The sequence below is a fragment of the Crinia signifera genome, chromosome 5, assembly GCF_055691185.1.
Source record: "Crinia signifera chromosome 5, ASM5569118v1, whole genome shotgun sequence".
NCBI lineage: Eukaryota > Metazoa > Chordata > Amphibia > Anura > Myobatrachidae > Crinia > Crinia signifera.
Window position 1 is genome coordinate 119,937,179 of NC_139221.1, and position 19,647 is coordinate 119,956,825.

Below are 19,647 nucleotides of genomic sequence, written 5' to 3' on the forward strand. Positions count from 1 at the left end.
TTGTAGGTAAATATTGTGTTAGCTCAGTAACAACAAACTTCTTTGTTATCCTCAACAGCACCAAAATATTCATGAGATTGCGTAAAGTTTGTGAATAGGAACACCAGGTAACTGCAACACTGCCAACTAAGCAACAGAACAAAGTTTACAGGCAATAAAGTCCTGTTTGACAAGCAGATGACAAATTTAGTCAAAACGATAAACACTTTCAATAACCCAATTATATAGACCATTTGCTTTGCAGCTAAATACTTTAACTATTACCAAGCCTTATAATGATGGAAGCTTTTGTTTGGGGATCACTGGTAGGTCAGAGGAGTGCCTGCTGCAGTGGAACACAATAGGTATTTTGCCAGTGTGTTTTGGTAAAACAAATACCCTTCATATACCAAAACACAGTAGCCCCTTACTTGCAGCGAAGGCGGGCACCGGGCCGCCATGTTTAGGATCACAGTGGCTGCGTGCGATGCCATCGCTGCCCCTCCCACAAACGATCTGGATACATCTGCGTTATACGGACACCGACCCTGCAACCCCCCTAAACAGCACGTCACCATCCACCCGCCGGCAGTTTTACGGCTCGCAGATGTGTGCTTCATATTAAAAAAGAAGTGTGATGTCCTAAATGTCACTGCTACCATCATTGCCGGAGCTTGGTAATTAGCATGTAAACAGTATAAATTACATTAGGTCACAATCATCTGCACTAAATATTCTGCTGTTTTTATGTCTGCATTCTATTTAGAACACAAAGAGGCCCATTTACTATTACATATTTGCTGGTGTTTTCGGGTATTAGTCACAAATATTAAGTATAACCGGAATGTATGTAGGAGACCGCAGCACGAATCTCTGATCCCTGCTGTGATCCCGCCTACGCCGCTCGTGGCAGCATCCCCCCTTGGGTAACTATGAGGGATGCAATGCTGCCCAAAGTATCAATGTACTGATGTATCATCGGGCAGTATCGCATCAGGTCCCTGGGCTACGGTCATTCTGGGTTGGCGGTAGCTCATGGGCTACAGACAGCACTACCGGCAGGGCAGTCAGCAGGGGGACAGCGCTAACACGCATGTGCAGACCCCTCGCCACCTGGCCAAGTAAATTGCAGGGATAGCTGCACCTGCAGGGACATACATCCCGCCAAAAGGATTGCATACTGCAATGTGATCCTGATGGGTAAATTGCATATGCGAACCAATATTAAAAACGGGCCTCAATAGGAAAAACAGGTAACCTGGACATTCTATGCCAGAGGTGTGCAATAAGCGGCCCCCCAGCTTTGATGAACTACACATCTCTGCAATGCCTTGCATCAGTTTCAGCATGGCCAAATAGCAAAACTAAGGCAATGCATGCTGGGATGTGTAGCTCATCAACAGCTGGAGGGCCGCTTATTGCCCACCCCTGTTCTATACAGTATCTGAATAGGCTAATCAGCTGTGCAACTCGGCATCAAAGGAAAGACAAAAATTAAGTGGATATTTATATATGTCAACGGAACATAGTAATGCTGGAAAAGCAAATGAACCCCTATGGGGCCACATCATATGCCTTCATAAAATGCATTAATACAATACACTTATGAAGCTGCATTTTCACATAATCTAATCAGCAAACTTTGAAAGCTCACCACTAACATGCGTGAACAGAGGAAATGTGAGTGGCAATTAAACTGATCCTCTGTACACATCCTCTCCACAGAATTACACAGTTCCAGTATTCAGACAGTCTGTGAGAGGAACCAGAGCCACACAGGAAACACAGCTGCATGGTGTTGCTCTGTGTATGGTGAATGATTCACCCTCGCAGACTGCGTTCTACCTTTTGCTTCACTCTACTCTGCAGCCAAACTGGTACTATGTCCCTTTATGAAACAGGTGGAGGAAAATAAGTAATACCAAAAAAGTGTCAGAAACTATTTAACAGGAATAACCAGAAACTTAAATCCACTTACTTTGCTTGATATTTTTTATAAAAGCAGAGCGACCGTCAACAAGGTTCCAGGTTCTGTATAAAAAAAAAATTCAGGTTTTAAAAATATTATTTTTATTGCTGTTGACTTTATTAACCCTGGTGTGGTACCATGGGGTCTATCTGACCCCACTCCTCTTTGAACCATTGTTTCTTTGAAACTATCACGAATAGACCTTGCCTTTCACGTATTTTCTCATAAGGACTTTTTTTTAAATGTGGCACATGTTGGCTAGTTTTTGTGTCTTTCTGTTTATCTTATATTACTGTTTGTGTTTGGGTTCAAATGGACCCCATAGTACCTTCCCTGTTTTATATGTATTTTCCTTATTTCAAGGTTCTGTGACGTGCATAGCGGAATACAATGTCAAATTTGACAGAGATGGTCACCCAAAGCTGTTGTCGTGTCTTTAGTGGACCTCAGTGACATCGACACTGAAGATGAGGACAATATTGAAGATGATTTGAGCTGGGAGCAGTAAAATTTAGGCCAACAGTGATAATGATAATCAAATGATGTAAAATAATCATAAACCTCACACATGAAGTGTTGTGCAATATCATTTGGACAAAAACAAATAATTTTAATAAGCAGTGTTTAATCTGATGATATATTTAGTACATTTTTTACCATGGGGTCACATGGACCCCATGGTACTAGCAACGTAACTATTTTCATGGTGCCACACCAGGGTTAACTGTGCATAAAAGGATATATGGGTGGCCCCAAAAAAGAATCCTCTCTTTGTAGCCTAAGTTGAAATAGGGGTTCCTCAATGAGACCCTAACGTTAAGCTTAAAAAAAAATGTCCAGTACGGAAAGGGGAATGATAGAGAAGCACCGAAATGTCAATGATACTGTAGTCTGCATCCAATTACTTACAATAAAGAAAGCAAATTAAGTGTTTTTGAAAAATGACAGTACAGCCTCAAAAATGGTGGACGACACCTCTTAAACTGGGAAGGCACTCGGCCATACTGCATGTTGTCCAATGCGGTGGTTCACACTAACATATACAGTACAGGGCAAATAGTGTAGTGTGTTCCTGCTATGTTGCTGACTATGCATGATCCTGTGCAACATCCTGCTGAATGCAACATGGCCCCTGCCCCCACTCCGTTGCTGATGGCATCTGAATATGTTTAGGTGTATGCAATTGCTGATGCTTGAGATCTTGCTGGGTACACACATTGTCTAGTGTGTACGCAGCTTTACACACTGACTAAAAATGACTGAGACAGATATATAAGTAACTTTAAATATCTTTTTATTTTATTTAATGGAATAGTGTACACATTAAAACATTGTAGAGACTGTGTGCAATTGTTTATTGCCTTATAGTAGTGTCAGACCTTTAGAAATGCGACAGCCCAAACATGGGCCATGATATACAGATGTAGCGACACCCATCTATCCTGTTGGCCATTTGTTGTCAGGCCATGAGAAATGTCACGTTATGGTGCACTTAGCATAGTGTGACAAAAGCATGAAGTTACCCAGCTTCACAGCTGGGTGGCGACCAGTGGCAGCTCCTACCTCTGTTTAGGAGGGGGCTGCCTCTGGCTGCGATGCTGGCCCCATCTGCGGCTGGTCCTCGCCACAGTCCCTTCTGCCACAGTACTGCCCATGCGCTGGCCCCCCACCAGCAGCAGCCCATAGATGCTAAATCCTGCTCCCAGCGCCTGTACACTGCAGATGACAGGCACCGGGACTGCTTATGCACAGCCTCGGACTCTGTACTGTGCATTTGCAGACCAGAATTCCATTGAGCCTATGGAATTCTATATTGAATTTGGCAAAGGACAAAGTGGTGGGATGGGATGGTCAGATGAATCAGGAGGTAAAGTTTGAATTGTGTAGCACAGTTCAGGGTTGCACCAAGGCGTTTCGCTGATATAACTAGCAGCTTTGTTTAGGTCCTTGTTGTGTTTTATATTTGTACATTAAATTTTGTCAATACTGTATATAGGCTTTGCTTCCACTTTATTTGTGCACATAGTTTGGGGTGCGGAAAAAATGCCTGGTCAGTTTCAAAGAATAGTAGCAAGACAAAAATGGACAGATTGTAAAGTGGCCACGAAACCTCATATCGGGGGGGATTCTCTAAAAATCTCCGCCCATCGTAATTATGTACCATCTTTGCAGATGAAACAAAAGTAAGCAAAGTTATCAAATCATCAGGAGATGTCACAACGCTTCAAAAGGATCTTGCAAATCTAGAGGAGTGGGCTAATAAGTGGAAGATGAGGTTCAATGTAGATAAATGTAAGGTTATGCACCTAGGGAGACACAACCAGTGTGCTAGCTATAATCTTAGCGGAGAGGAACTGGGAAATTCATTACTCGAAAAAGACCTAGGAGTCCAAATAGACAGCAAACTGGGGTGTAGTGCCCAATGTAATGTAGCAGCAAAAAAGGCCAACAAAATTTTAGCATGCATAAAAAGGGGCATGGAAACCAGGGACTCAAAAGTAATTATGCCTTTGTATAAAGCACTGGTTAAGCTGGGTACACATATGTACAATTTCCTTTTTCTTGCGACCGTTCGATCGACCGAATACACGTTCGGCCGTCCAAAACATACGACCGTTCTGCGCGTACACATATGTACAATTTTACTTGCGACGTCCGATGTACTCCCGTCCAAACAATCGCAAGAAGAAGTATATGAGAGACCCTGTAACCCTTTGCCTGCTGTTTTAACTAATGTGTGTATAATGCCTCACTGCTCAACACTTTAGACGCATCACTTTAAGACATTAATCAATGTTGAAGTTTTAATAGTGTGTATGGTGCCCTGAAAAGAGCTTCCAGCCCACTCTATTAAAACTTCAACATTGATTAATGTCTTAAAGTGATGCGTCTAAAGTGTTGAGCAGTGAGGCATTATACACACATTAGTTAAAACAGCAGGCAAAGGGTTATAGGGTCTCTCATAATGCAGCATACCACCGTGCTTTGTCAAACTGTCAAGCATATCGATCGAACGTGCGTACACACTTCACTTTTGTTCCGATATGGAGCCGTCCTGTCGGATGAAATATTAAGCAGCAAAGAACCTTCGACCGACCGACCGTGGACGGCCAAGAGCGTTTTTGGCCGTTTATCGGTCGCACAGTAGCAATTGGGACAGCGTACACACCTATACAATCGAACGGCCGTTTGCCCCCAGATTGGAAGAACGGCCCGACGATTGTATATATGTGTACCCAGCTTTAGACCGCACCTCGAATACGGAGTACAATTCTGGGCCCCACACTTTAAAAAGGACATCACAGAATTAGAAAAAATCCAAAGACGAGCAACAAAGCTTATTAGCGGAATGGAGAACTTAAGCTACGAAGAGAGATTGAACAATTTGGGACTATTTACATTAGAGAACAGACGTTTAAGGGGGGATATGCTCAACATGTACAAATATATCAGGGGCCAATATAAGGAACTGTCAAACACCCTTTTTTCTGCTAGACAGGAATCTAGGACGAGAGGGCACGAGTTTAGATTAGAAGAAAAAAGATTTTGTTTAGCTAGTAGAAAAAATTTCTTTACGGTCAGAGCAGTCAAACTCTGGAACTCTCTTCCTGGAGAGGTGGTGTCGGCAGACACAATAAATACATTCAAAATAAGGTTGGACAAACACTTACTGGTTAATAACATCCATGGGTACAAATAAGAAACCTAATCTGTCTTAAAATATCAGAACATATTATAAAGCAACGGATAAGCTATTATAAAAATGTAGGTTGAACTAGATGGACGCAAGTCTTTATTCAACCTTAACTACTATGTAACTATGTAAATTATAATTATCGCATATGTTCTAACATATGCGATAATTATAGCAAAGGACAGCTCTTGCGTTAAGAGCTGTCCTTTGCGGTGAGAGTCGCCGGGTCCCAGCGGCTCCCCCCTCCCTCCCACACCCGGCGCTGCTGCTGCTGCTGCGACGGGCTCTCCTCCTCCCTGCACCCGGAAGAGGATCAGTGCAGGGAGGAGATCACAGGTCCGGGCAGCACAGCTCTGTGCTACCCGGACACAGGTGAGGGGCGATGCGGGGCGGCGGTGGGTCGTTGCGGGGCGGCGGTGGGATGCGGTAGAAGCCCATAGGCTTCTATGGGGCATCGCCAGATTTTTCTGGCAATGCCCCCCGCCGCGGTAACCCAGCGGGGGATGCTTAGTGCATCCCAAAATGCGGTACAGTAAACTTAGTTCAGCACATGGTCACGAACATCGCTGATTTTAATCCACACACAGCCTGGAATCTAACTGCTTTAGAGACTATGGGCCAGATTCTCTAAGCTTCAAAAGTGATAAAATGGAGAGTGATAAACAGCCAGCCAATCAGATCCTACCAGCCATGTCACAGACTGTGTTTGAAAAATGTGAGACAGAAGCTGATTGGCTGGCTGTTTATCACTCTCCATTTTATCACTTTTGAAGCTTAGAGAATCTGGCCCAATATGTGCAGGGGGGCTGACCATGTGCTGGACTTAGCTCACTATGTGAGTGGCTTTTGTTAGCTACTTACTGGGGCTAAATGAACGTGTACAGTATGTAGCATAATTACTGTACACCACGCTGGCGGGTAGAGTATGGTTGACTATGTAACATACTAAATTTACAAAATTGTAGTTCTTGGACTATATTACTGTATTGTATTTCAATGAAGACATCAGGCATGCGCATTGGTCTTCAAAAGCGACATCTGGCGAATGAACAGAAGCATTACACTCCCTGGCAATGCCATACGCCACACTACCCAGGTTGCGCAACATTTCACCATGACAAGCCTGGTCTGTCAGGCCAACTGCCATGGGTAGGAAAGATGAGCCTGGCTACATCTGTAGTTATGCAGTAAAGCCATTCCAGTATGACATACTAGTTAGAAAACCGGTTAGGTTTAGACTAAAATTGGGGAGTCTGTATAATCTCCCAGTGGTTGCGTGGGTCTGACAAAAATTAACGCGTGTGTGTGTGTATAAATATAGGGCAGAAAAGATGGGTCAAGTGGTTCTGATGTGCCATAATGGGGCAGATGTATTAAGCTTTAACAAGACATAAATGCAAGGGTGATAAGGAGAGATAAACGTCCAGCCAATCACCCGCTAACTGCCATGTTACAGCCTGTGTTTGAAAAAAGTCAGTAAGGAGCTGATTGGCTGAATGTTTATCTCTCTTTATCACCCTTGCATTTATCTCTTGTTAAGGCTTAATACATCTGCCCCAATATTCTATGTTTTTAGGTTTGCATTTTGGTCTAACCCTGTACTTTTCTAATGACTGTAACCTGTTAAGCCACAGCTGTTCGTGTTTTTCTGTACTTTTCGTACGCATTACAGAATGTGTTTCCTGGACACTGTTAAATGTCCAATAGTTCTAGTGTAATCTATTCTTCCATTACTCACACATGAGCAGGCCCCAGGCTGAGATGTGCAAGCAAATTAGACCAATCGGCAGTGTTCTTCCCCACACCCAAAAAAAATTAAATCTTACTAAATATTTGTTTGTGCTGGCTGCTAGATTTAAGAAACAAATTAAACAAAAATGCATTTGTTTTACTTCAGTCTTCAGTCAAGATAAAACTTTAAATAAATAACAAAAACCTTGAAAAATCTTGAATTTCCCTTCTTGGTTTTCCATAATTTGGAGATAATGGGGCAGATGTCCATTTCTGCACTTAACGCTAGTCAACTGGGGGGGGGGTGTACATTTTATAATATGTACTAAAAGCGCACCTAACGTGTGCTAGGGACAAAGCGAGATCTCACCCATGCCCAGAGAGCTGGCTGGGGGGTGGGTATATACTAATATACATTAAAAAAGTAAACGTATTTGTGCATAGCCTTCCACTGTCTTCAAATTGTCAGCCGTGGCAATTCAGTCAGAGTGCACTGTCAGAGTAAAGATACCAGACCTTTATATACTGTAGGAATACATTTATATGGATAATATACTTGCCTTAAAGTTTTATCCGTGCCGACAGATAATGCTAGTTTTCCCGATGGATGTATTGATAGAGAGGAAACATGACCCCTACAAAAAAATAAAATACATAGTTAAATGTGAATTAATGAATAATGGATTATGGGTAGATAGACACTGTACAGATTCTCACAGTATCTTGTTATAGATCACTAAGAGACGACACAGGTGGTAGGATTCACAATATAATATATACTGATTACTATGCAGATCACATTGTGTGAACTCAACTAACAGCAAACAATACACCTTTTTTCAAAAAAATATGCTGTAACATATGCGATAATTAACGCAAGGGACAGCTCTTGTGATAAGAGCTGTCCCTTGCGATGCGGCCACGGTGCTGGACTTCCGGGTCAGAGACCTGAGAGTCCAATTGCACATGCGTAGAGCGCCGGCCGCAGGGCATGCTGGGAGGGATCCGTGATGGATCCCTCACACAGCACTGCGGTAAGAAGCCCATAAGCTTCTGCAGGGAATCGCCAGCTTTTGCTGGCAGTTTCCTCCGCAGCGCTGACACTGCGGAGGGGGGTTAGGGAATACAGAAATAATTTCTGGTTTAGAGCATCCCGCCCTCTGTAGGAGCAATTATTCAAAATATGCCACTGAGAAAATGACAAAGCCATATGATCCAAGCCCATGAACAATGTTCTTGAATATAATAAGGAATTAATTTATAATCAAGCTTTTTTATGGAACTTTAAAAGATCACCATATACATTTTCTCAGGATTATGATAACCAAGGTTTGTCTTTTAAAGAGTCATACGAGGAGCATCCCTGTGGCTCTTTACTGAAAAAGTCAACATGCAATCCAAACTCACTTGTGTGCCTTAAAGGTTTGTTGACATTCCCATTTCTTGGTATTCCACACACAAATCAATCCATCCTCCGCGCCACTTAACAGGTGCGTGTTGCCATAGAACTCCAGGCATGTGATGCTACCTGAAAATGCAAAATGAATCTGATAAAACACATCACTGTTGTATCAACTAACAGAGGTAAAATATGGATTTGACAATGAAGGGAAAAAAAAAAACTAAAAACCATCAGCTTCGGCTGCATCTCTAATATACTAATGAGAAAAACAAATACACATGGATGGAGTAAGCTTTATGGGAACCAGACAGGATACTATTGTGTCTACTAAATATCAGCCATTTTGTTGATGTCTTGAAATCTTTAACGTGATGGCTACAGTGTGTTGTTCCCCATAGAGACAATCTGGAAAAGTGGCAATGTTAAGGGTATTACACAGAATCATAGATTTTGGTGACAAATAAGAACCGCTTGGCCCATCTAGGGATGTGTGCTGAGCGATCTGGCATGGCCAGTGTTCTCTGGTGAGAGAACACTGGTGATGACTAGATTTATACTCCATGCAGTATAAATCTAGAGCGGCTATGGCGAAGCGCGGGACCTACACATGGAGCGATCCATGATTAATTTCTAAGTGATCTAGTCAGATCACAGTAGCCCCGTGTGGATGCAGCATAGCTTGAGGCTTGTAAAAAAAAATGCACAGTAATGTGATCCTTTATATGCAACATAAAAGGATCATACACAATATCCACAAACAAAATGTGTTGTGAAACGGACTGGCACCCTAGGGCGACAGGCAGATCAGAATTAGTGTTATATATTATTTATCCACCTGCTGCTGCTCGTGTTGTGTGAGCTAGCCTTTGCTCACAAAAAATGGGTAAAAACACAAGAACATTTGTAACACTAAGCGCTGCTTAGAACATTTGTAACACTAAGCACTGCTTAGAACCGCAACTGCAGCGATGTAGCAGCGCTTAGTGTTACAAATGTTCTTACAATGTCCACAAAACCATTTTAGGTCTTTTAAACTTGCCTGAAATTGCCTGTGGACTTTCTTTACTTTTAAATGAAATACTACATGCACAAATATTCATGTAATATATTAAAGAGAATGAACAACTAAAGCATTCACAAGTAATTAGTTGAGACTTGTTATAAAACACTGCGCTATGCTTTTTGTCTTGCAGTAAATTGGTTACTCCATCTTGTGACAATGAGGACAATCACATCTGTGTAGTGACATGTGACCCGCAGTCTATTCCTACAGGGTTTTATGTGGGAGCTATAAATATCTGATCCTTGTGGGATTAGCCATCTTTCATTTAGTGAGGCAGGTGGGACAGTTACATAGTTAAATTCAATAGAATGTATTACAAAACAATGTGGCTTAACTAGATCAGAGCAACATGCCTGTGCATCTGTTTGTATTGTGGTGTAGAACAAATATTGTCACGCAGCATTTATCATACTTTGGGACGATATCCTTTTATGAAAAATTGGTCACTCTCTAATTTCATACACAAATGATCCCTCCAGGATGGCAGGGCACCAGGGAAAGGGGGCACTTTAAATGTGGCAGCCCGAGCCCGTCAACATCACTAATGTGGGTGGCCAATGACTCGGTTGGGGGCGTGCACGGCACCTATGTAGGACATTTACTGTATTTTACATCAGAAAATGCTTTTATTTAAATTATCTTTCATAGCATTCAACTCAATGGGGTATATTCAATTTGCAGGTCAGTATTCAACTAACCCCCCTGCACTCGCCTTTTCCAGCAAGGTGGAAACTGAGAGTGCGGCTGTCAAAACGGCAAGGGTCACCGCTATATGCACCGTGCTCGCTGCATTAGCGGTGACCCTTGCTGTTTGGGGGAATCGGCGAGGATGTCTTGTTTTCGGCGATCCTCGCCGAAAACCAGCCACCCTCGCCGGCGGCATTGATTGTCCGATATCAGTCCAGGTGTGCCCGCATGTGTCCCATATCAGTCCAGGGGTGCCCGCATGTGTCCCATATCAGTCCAGGGGTGCCCGCATGTGTCCCATATCAGTCCAGGGGTGCCCGCATGTGTCCCATACCAGTCCAGGGGTGCCCGCATGTGTCCCATATCAGTCCAGGGGTGCCCGCATCAGTCCAGGGGTGCCCGAATGTGTGCAATATAATTCCACGGGTGCCCCCATATGTGCCGTATAATTCTATGGGTGCCCCCATGTGTCCCATATCAGTCCAGGGGGGCCCGCATGTGTCCCATATCAGTCCAGGGGTGCCCCCATGTGTCCCATATCAGACAAGTGGGGCCCGCATGTGTCCCATATCAGTCCAGGAGTGCTTGCATGTGTCTCGTATCAGTACAGGGGTGCCCGCATGTGTGCCGTATAATTCCAGGGGTGCCTCCAGCTGCCTTTTTTTTTTTATGAAAAGAAAAAAATATGTTTTTGGTTTTTTTTACTGCAAGGGCTGTTAAATGTGCTGTATCAGTCCAGGGGTGCGCCAAGAGTGCCATATAATTAATGGGGTGTTGCTAAATCTGCCGTTTATAATTCCACGTGTGCTGCTCTTTTTTTTTTTTTTATTAAAAGAATAAAAGTTTTAATTTTTTTACTGCAGGAATGTTGCCATGTGTGCCGCCATCTGTGTCGTATAATTCCATGTGTGCTGTATCAGGTCAGGAGTGCCCGCATGTGTGACGCATAATTCCTGGGGTGAGCCAAGTGTGACGCATAATTCATGGGTTGCTGCCAAGTCTCCTGTATAATTCATGGGGTGCTGCTAAGTGTGCTGTATCAGTCCAGGGGTGATACTAAGTGTGTCGCATCAGTCCAGGGGTTCCGCAATCTGTGCCGTATAATACCATGTGTTCCGCCATGTGTGCTGTATCAGTCCAGGGGTGATGCTAAGTGTGCCGTATCAGTCCAAGGGTGAGCCAAGTGTGCTGCTAAGTCTGCCGTATCAATCCAGAGGTGCTGCCATTTTTTTATTAAAAGAATAAAAAGGTTTTATTACATTTTTACTGCAGGAAAGTCACCATGTGTGCCGTATCAGTCTAGGGGTACCATCATCTGTGTCGTATAATTCCTGGGGTAAGCCAAGTCTGCCGTATAATTCATGAGGTGCTGCCAATTGTGCTGTATTAGTCCAGGGGTAATGCTAAGTGTTCTGTATCATTCCAGGGGTGATGCTAAGTGTGCTGTATAATTCATGGGGTGCTGCGAAGTCTGCCATATCAATCCAGAGGTGCTGCCATTTTTTTTATTAAAAGAATAAAAAAAAGTTTTATTTATTTTTGCTGCAGGAAAGTCACCATTTGTGCCATATAATTCCATGTGTGCTGTATCAGTCCAGGGGTTCGGCCATCTGTGCCATATAATACCATGTGTGCCGCCATGTGTGCTGTATCAGGTCAGGGGTGCCACCATCTGTGCCGTATAATTCCTGGGGTAAGCCAAGTCTGCCGTATAATTCATGGGGTGCTACCATGTGTGCTGTATTAGTCTAGGGGTGATGCGAAGTGTGCTGTATCAGTCCAGGGGTGCTAAGTGTGCCGTATCTTAAAAGGGTGAGCCAAGTATGCTGTATAATTCATGGGGTGCTGCCAAGTGTGCTGTATCAGTCCAGGGGTGATGCTAAGTGTGCTGTATCAGTCAAGGGGTGAGCCAAGTCTGCCAAATAATTCCTGGGGTGAGCCAAGTCTGCCAAATAATTCCTGGGGTGAGCCAAGTCTGCCGTATAATTCATGAGGTGCTGCCAAGTGTGCTGTATAGTCCAGGGGTGATGCTAAATGTGCCGTATCAATCCAGTGTTTGTGCCGCCCACTTGTGTCGCTTATCATAGTCATCCAGCTACCTTGGTGCAACCTTTGGGCTTAAAAACAATATTGTGAGGTGTTCAGAATAGACTGGAAATGAATGTTATTCAGGTTAATAATAGCATTAATAATAGTGTAGGAGCAAAAAAAAAAAAAATGCTTAAAAAAAAATAAAAAAAAATAAGTGGCCTGTGCACACAGTTCTATTACATTATTGTGGAAGGGTATGTGGGATGTGTAGTTTCACAACTGCTTAAGTGCAGCATGTTGAATAACCCTGGAGTAAAGCATCTCAATGTGATTAAATAACGTACCATTGTGATGTAGCAAAACTCCATGTTCCACCTTTTTCTTCATGTCATAAATCTGAATTGTTTCATCCTTGCTTCCCGTGATTACAAATCTGTTGTTTGCAGCTACCACAGATAAGGAAGCAGTGTGGGCATGGTGCGTAAAGTCAGCTGTTGCTGTCCATTGCTGAAGTACAGAACAGAACATATTAACTTTTAAAAGCAATCATTAACATCGCTAGCATACTGTACCATCCCCTTCTGCTGAAAGGCCTGTGAATCATCCCCTCCAGTAACACCAAACCCCACACCCAAGGTCTGGAGTATCAACAGCCCCATCTCATTTGGTATCTGTACTCATGAAAGATTGACTCTAGGTCGACATGCTTTTTTTTTTTTTTTACAAAATTTTGAGCCGACATGTGCGGTATTTCCACTATGGCGTGGAAGGAGAATATAATAGTGTGCCAAGTGCAGCAAGCACCGAGCCAGAAGCATGGCGAGCCATGCGAGGAGACACGGTACACTTAGACGGTGTCTATGTCGACAGACACCAAAAACCCATGAAAATCTGTGTCGACCTTTTCCCTGTCGACCTAGACATTGTAGATCTAAAATACCATAACCACTAATTTTCTGCGCTAGAGATCCAATGAAGAAGCACCTCCCCCGCACATACCCCACCTAGTGTTCATTCTAGCACCCGCCATATTTGAAAACCCATGAAGATCCTCTTCCCTGCCTGGGGTGTCGCTGTCTGCTGTAGTGCTTCTAGCACAGTGTGGTCTGTATATCAGCACTGATATGCAAACCAGACCTGTGCTAGAAATACCAGAGCAGACAGTGACACCCCAGGCAGGGAAGAGGAACTGCATGGGTTTTCAAATATAGCAGGTGCTAGAATGAACACTACCCACCACCACTCCAGAATTCCTGCAAATTGGCACCTCATGCTGCCTTGCCTAGAGCCAGAGCTCCCAGAAGTTACACCTACAACATGCTGCTCCCCCTCCACCCCTCCTTCTTCACCAGAGGCCCTACAAACTGCTCCCACTGTGCCATAACCCTTCGGTAGAGACTAGTTCACATGCTGTATTGGTTACAGGATGTGACGTTCAGTGAGGGCGGAAGTTGTTAGATGTCCTCACAACGTTTTTTTAATTTATCTGTAATTCATGTAGGTGTCGGTTATTTTGTTTTATTTTTGCAGCATTGTACGCTCGCACGCTTCGGGCACGGTGGCTCGCTTCGCTCGCCACAGATTTATATTCCCCCTCCAGGTATACGTGGACCCAGTGTATGGTGGGAAAATTACCAAAACTGCATGTGAACTAGACACTACCATAACCCTTCCTGCAGGTTGCAGCCTGTCTCCACCCCACCAGGTAAAGCATCTCTAGAATTGGCCACCCCAGCTCCGTGTAAAGTACATAGAGATCATGCTGTGCCACAAGTGGAGTGGTCTGCGTAAGGCAGATGGGCAGATGTGAGAAAAGGGGAAAGAAAATGGAGTAACGGGTGAAGAACATTCAGATAACTGAGAAAAGTCTAAAGGCAACAAGAGATATCGTCACTAGGTCTACAAGCATTAGGTCTACATGACTGAAGCTCGACATAGGGTTAGGTCGACAGGGTAATTAAGTGGACACAATCATTAGGTTGACATGGAAGATCAACAGTCAAAAGTTTGACATGGGCTTTTTAGCTTTATTCGAACAGACAGGTGGTATTTCATGCCACTCACTAGGGCATGGTGGAATAAAATAGTGTGCCGAGCGCAGCGAGCCATGCGAGGGGATGCGTTGCACTATTTTTAGTGTCCATATCGACTGTGTTGACATTCAGGACAAAAAGGCGAAAAACCCCATGTCAACCTAATGACCTAACTCCATGTCGACTGTCATGCTTGTCGGCCTAGTTGCGGGTTATCCAATCATCCATACCCAATGGATGCCCTGTGCTGAGCGATGTGCTTAAGCACAGATCGCTCAGCACACATGCGATGCACCAGCAATGAGCAATCTGTGTGGACCAGAATACTCTTGTGAGAACACTAGCGATCTGATTAAATTTTGACTGCAAGCAGTCAAGATTTAGTCAGGCGATAGCGAAGCACATGGTCGCACATCACTATCACTGTTGGGTACACACAGGGCGATGTGTGCTTAATTTCTAAGTGATCTAGTCAGACAGCCTTTAGGACAGGCATGTCCAAAAGTTGAATACTGACCCGTGAGCTGTGGCAGCAAGCAATCAGCACAGCTCATCGTCACAGCTCGCAAAAGAGCTGCAGGCAGGCTGAGGTGACCAGACTATTACTGGGTCCAATTTACTAGTATATTTTAAGTACATGTTAATTGCCAAATATTACAAAGCCTAAATGGTTTCCAAAAAAAATAAAAAAAATAAACGTCTTTAATGTATCTTTCACTACTTTGTAAAAAAAAAATGTTAAAAAAAAAAACAGTCACACCTAACCGTACTATTACCCCCCCTCCCAGTTTGGCAATGCAGCACTCACGTCCTGCAGATTTATTGCAAATTAAACCCAAAACAAGGAAAGCACTGCAAACCCCTCCCAAATGTTCTGCCAGCGACATCATGCGCATATACCTCGTCATCTGGCTGCACATGATACCCGAACAATATCTGCTCATAGCAGCCACACAGTAACTCAATTCGATCCCCCATGCTCCTCAGCTACACGTGCATCCAACATAGACAGAGGCGCAGCTGCTCGTTCTTCCGGGGTCCTCCGAGATGGGGGTTAGGCTTCTGCTACAGATGCCTGTCCAGTCAAAGTAATCGAAATACGGGTAGATTCGCCTGTTTTCAGTATTTTTGTATTACAGTGTTACAGACACACAAGATTTAACAGTTGCGATATATGTTTTCAACCTCTATTATAGTTCTATGAAACAGGCACTACAAAGCCAGCCATACAGCAGCTGCAAGTCAAGCAGCGTTAGCTGGCGTCACGATTAGAGATGGGCAAAACGGGTCACTAGCGAGATCAGCCAGTGAAACGATCCGGATCTTATAGGTGAATCAACGGTTCGCTTTGAAAGAAGGGGAAATTTGATAATAACGAAGCATAATTTGTTTTACAATCATTTATTGTAATTTTTTATTTATTTTTTTATTTTAAAACAGTGAGCTTAACAAATAAGAACATACATAACCGAGTAAAACACTGATCGATGGCTGGGTGCAGAATCGCCATCAATGGCAACCATCGATGGCCGCGTGTCTGCACCAATGGCCATCCCTAGCAGCAGCAGCCTTATTATTCTTTCTTTTACTTGCAGTAGCAGCACTGAACTCAGTCTCCTGAGTTAGTACATCTCAGCTGCCACAGGTGGCAGTGCTGAGCATAGGCAAATGCATTGTAATGAAAAACGAAACTGAAAGTAAAAGAACAACGGATCACCTTTTTGGGATCGGCGGCTCCCTCAGTCTTTTATGGGATCCGTTCAAAAGGCCTGCTTCATTCGCATACCTCCCAACTGTCACGATTTTAGAGGGACAGTCCCGATTTTGGGTCCTGTCCCACCCACGGCAGGCATTGTCCCGCTGTGGGGGGGGGGTGACAGTTGGGAGACCCCCAATCTAGTAGAATAGACGCTGTGCGCATGCGCACAGCGTCTATTCTCGTATGAAAATGAGGTTGCGGCTAATTAGCATAAGCCGCACCCTCATTTGCATACGCCCCCCCCCCCTGGAGGTATGCATTCGCGAACGACCCATCTCTAGTCACGATTGCGGTCACGTCTCTGATTGCGTGCGCAATGTTGCTTGGCTGTGGTGGAGCAACACTGCACACTGAGGGGTACATTTAATAAGGTGTGATTATTGGAAGTGTGAGATGTTGCCCATAGCATACTTTTGGAAGCTGGTTTCAGGAAGATTGCATACCTCAAAACTTGTCTATGGTTAAAATCGTGACCTGCTCCGCCGAAGGTGCGTCCAACTTGAGAAGGTTGGAAAAAGGTGAGCGTGGTCTCTGGCAAAGTAGGCGTGGCCCATCACAGCTACCTGTTCGCCATTTTTGGGGTGTGCGTGTGCCCCCCCCCCAGCACTGAAGAGATGCCGTGCGCATACGACAAGCATCTCTCCAGCGATCTCTGGCTACCCTCAACAGACACTCCCTGCCTGTGGGACGCAGCCCCCTCCCCAGAGGGACAACAGGACACAGACTGCAATTAGTGGGACTGTCCCTCTGTAATCGGGACATTTGCATACCTCCCAACTGTCCCCCAACTTCTATTCATGCCCCCACAGCGGTGAAAATAGGGTGTGGTCTCGTGGGAGTGTCACAAGTATAGGTCACGCCCCCAAACTTTCGGCGAGGGTCCCTCCTCAGCCACCCTCAAAGTTGGGAGGCATGAATTTGGGATATATGAGATTCTAGATGGTGTGAGAGTTTGCATGGCATGCAGATGAGGGGGCGTGTCATGAACAAAGGGGTCGGGTACAGCTCACACAAACAATAAAACAGGGGTCGTCTATAAACACACACAAAGGGGACAGTGCCAGTTTACACAAACACACACACAAAGGAGACAGTGCAAGTTTACACTAACGCACAGGACAGTTGTACTTTGTACAAACACACAGGGGTCACCTATAGACACACATTGGGGTCAGTGCCAAGCTACACACACACACACCCAGCAAATACAGTGCTAGCCTATGGTGCTGCTGACAAAGACCCACAAACACTAACTCGCAGACCGGGCACTCCTGCTCCCCCTGCAGCCTCTCCCCCAAGCTTCCAGCTGCCCCCCAGCTGTCAGTCTCCCCACCAGCTGCTCTCCATGCTAGCTCCCCCTCCCCCGCCCCCTCCTGGATATCTCCAACATGCAGCTCTCACCATGCTGGGATCAGGGCAAGAGGGGAGGGATCCGTTGCTGTTACCTGCTGCCTCGCCCACTGGAGAGGGAGCTTTGATGTAAGGGCTCCCTGGTGGCTGGCCGCTAGCATGCTTTCCTGGCCTGGGCGGCTCTCTTGTTGACCACCGGCAGCGGTGTTTGGCAGGCTTATTAGGCATGATTTTGCCAAGCTCCACCCCCATCGTGATTTCCAGATGGGGCTTAAGAATTCTGGGGTATTGGGAGGGGTTTGCGTGGCATCGGGGTACTGGTGTCTTAAATGGGATCCTACACTACAGGAATGATTTGAACAAGTTAAAACATAAAATTAAAGTCAGTGGGATTTACTGAAAAAGATATGTATTGTCTCACCACTAAAAGACGAAACTAAACAAAGGGGGCCAAATGTCTCCTCTAGTAAAGTAGATGGCTCACATTCATCTTACATAAAGATAGAGTTATCACAAGCCCATAAAGGTTTCTTTATCTCCTTAGATTAGAAGAAAGTGCTCAAAGGGACGTTATTCTGTACACTATGACACCTTTGGCGCCTAGCGGCCATTCAGGGGTTGCTAGGCGGCCAACATCGCTATTCGGGGGTAGGAGACGCAGGATGTAAACAAACATCATGCGGCTTCTTAGTTAGTTCTGGGTTTGCGTACAACATTTTTTGTTTTGCCAAGTCCTCTGGATGCCTACTTGGAAAGTAGAGGACGTGATCTATGTCGGAGGACCCCCCGTAGGTATGGTTTCCTTCCACAGGTACCCCATATGAATTTTCTTCAGGACCGTTGAAGGTGTCAAGGTAGGTATCTGTATGGATGGGTTCTGGATGTAATAAAGTTATACTTTTATTGTGTGTGTGTGTGTTTTTATTACACTATTTGTACTGGTGTGGAATTACAAGTTCCAGCGGGCTCTTTAATGCCCCGCATGCTTGCTGGGACTCATATTTCCACAGCAATACACAATAGTTATTTCTATTTTTACACATTTATCAGCCCGATGCTGGGCGTTCACATGCTAATAGAACGATGCTGTGAGGGCGGGCAGCTGACATCTCTGGATGTCAGCTACCTGCCCACTTCCCTCAGAATGTGCACACAAATCTAAGGTTGCTATGAGCATGTTCCACATTATTCGGTGGTCGCCGACCATCGAATGATATAGGTGTTCCCCCGCAGGCTGTGAATGGATGTGCATGTAAAATATCCATTCGCAGCCAGTGCGAACGTGTGAATGGTGGGCCGGCGTACCACCATTCACAAGGCGGGATCTGGTTGACTCAATAGTGTTCATGGCTCCAGTCGGATAAGCATGAACAGTCCCAAAATTGAACTTGAATCATAATTGGGAATTCTTTGTATTTACCATGATGATACAGCACAGGATCCCAAATTTAATTTTTAATATAAGGCTTACTAACTTGTACACACTTCCATACTCCATGAAGGTCTGACTAAGTTCGGCCATTACATTTACACTTTTTCCAGAGCATTCCTGTTCAATCCTAGTAACTGCACTTGCTGTGCTCTGCTTGTCATCACATCTTGGTAACCTGCACTGCTGTCTGCACTTTGGTTCTATCCCGGTAACTGCACCTGCTGTGCTCTGCTCATCAGTTTATCCTGGTAACCTGTACCTGTTGTGTTCTGCACTGCATGCTGGCCTGCATTTATCCCACTCACCATTAAGCTCCACTCTATGTACTACTCTATAACAGTGTGGCTGGCCTGCATTCTCTGAGCACTGTGTTACCACTGGTCTGCATTCTCCCAGCTCATCACCAGTAGTAATTTCGCTAGTGTGACTCGCCTGTATTCTCCCAGCACACCCTCCAGCGCAGAATATTCTCTATTGTTTATATTGGTCTGTTTCATTTCCATTGCCATTTATAATT

At 44.6% G+C, this 19,647-nt stretch overlaps 1 protein-coding gene across 1 annotated transcript in view; it reads right to left on the reverse strand.

The window, feature by feature from the left end:
- PAK1IP1 (PAK1 interacting protein 1) overlaps positions 1–15,645 on the reverse strand; it is a 32,848-nt gene extending 17,203 nt beyond the window's left edge. The window contains exons 1-5 of the mRNA XM_083187936.1: positions 15,490–15,645; positions 12,901–13,063; positions 8,781–8,901; positions 7,934–8,008; positions 1,958–2,010 (exon numbers count right to left, since the gene is read on the reverse strand). Coding sequence (XP_083044062.1) covers positions 1,958–2,010; positions 7,934–8,008; positions 8,781–8,901; positions 12,901–13,063; positions 15,490–15,567 — 490 coding nt within the window. The 5' untranslated portion in view covers positions 15,568–15,645. The remainder of the gene's footprint in view (positions 1–1,957; positions 2,011–7,933; positions 8,009–8,780; positions 8,902–12,900; positions 13,064–15,489) is intronic.
- Positions 15,646–19,647: the final 4,002 nt, after the last annotated feature.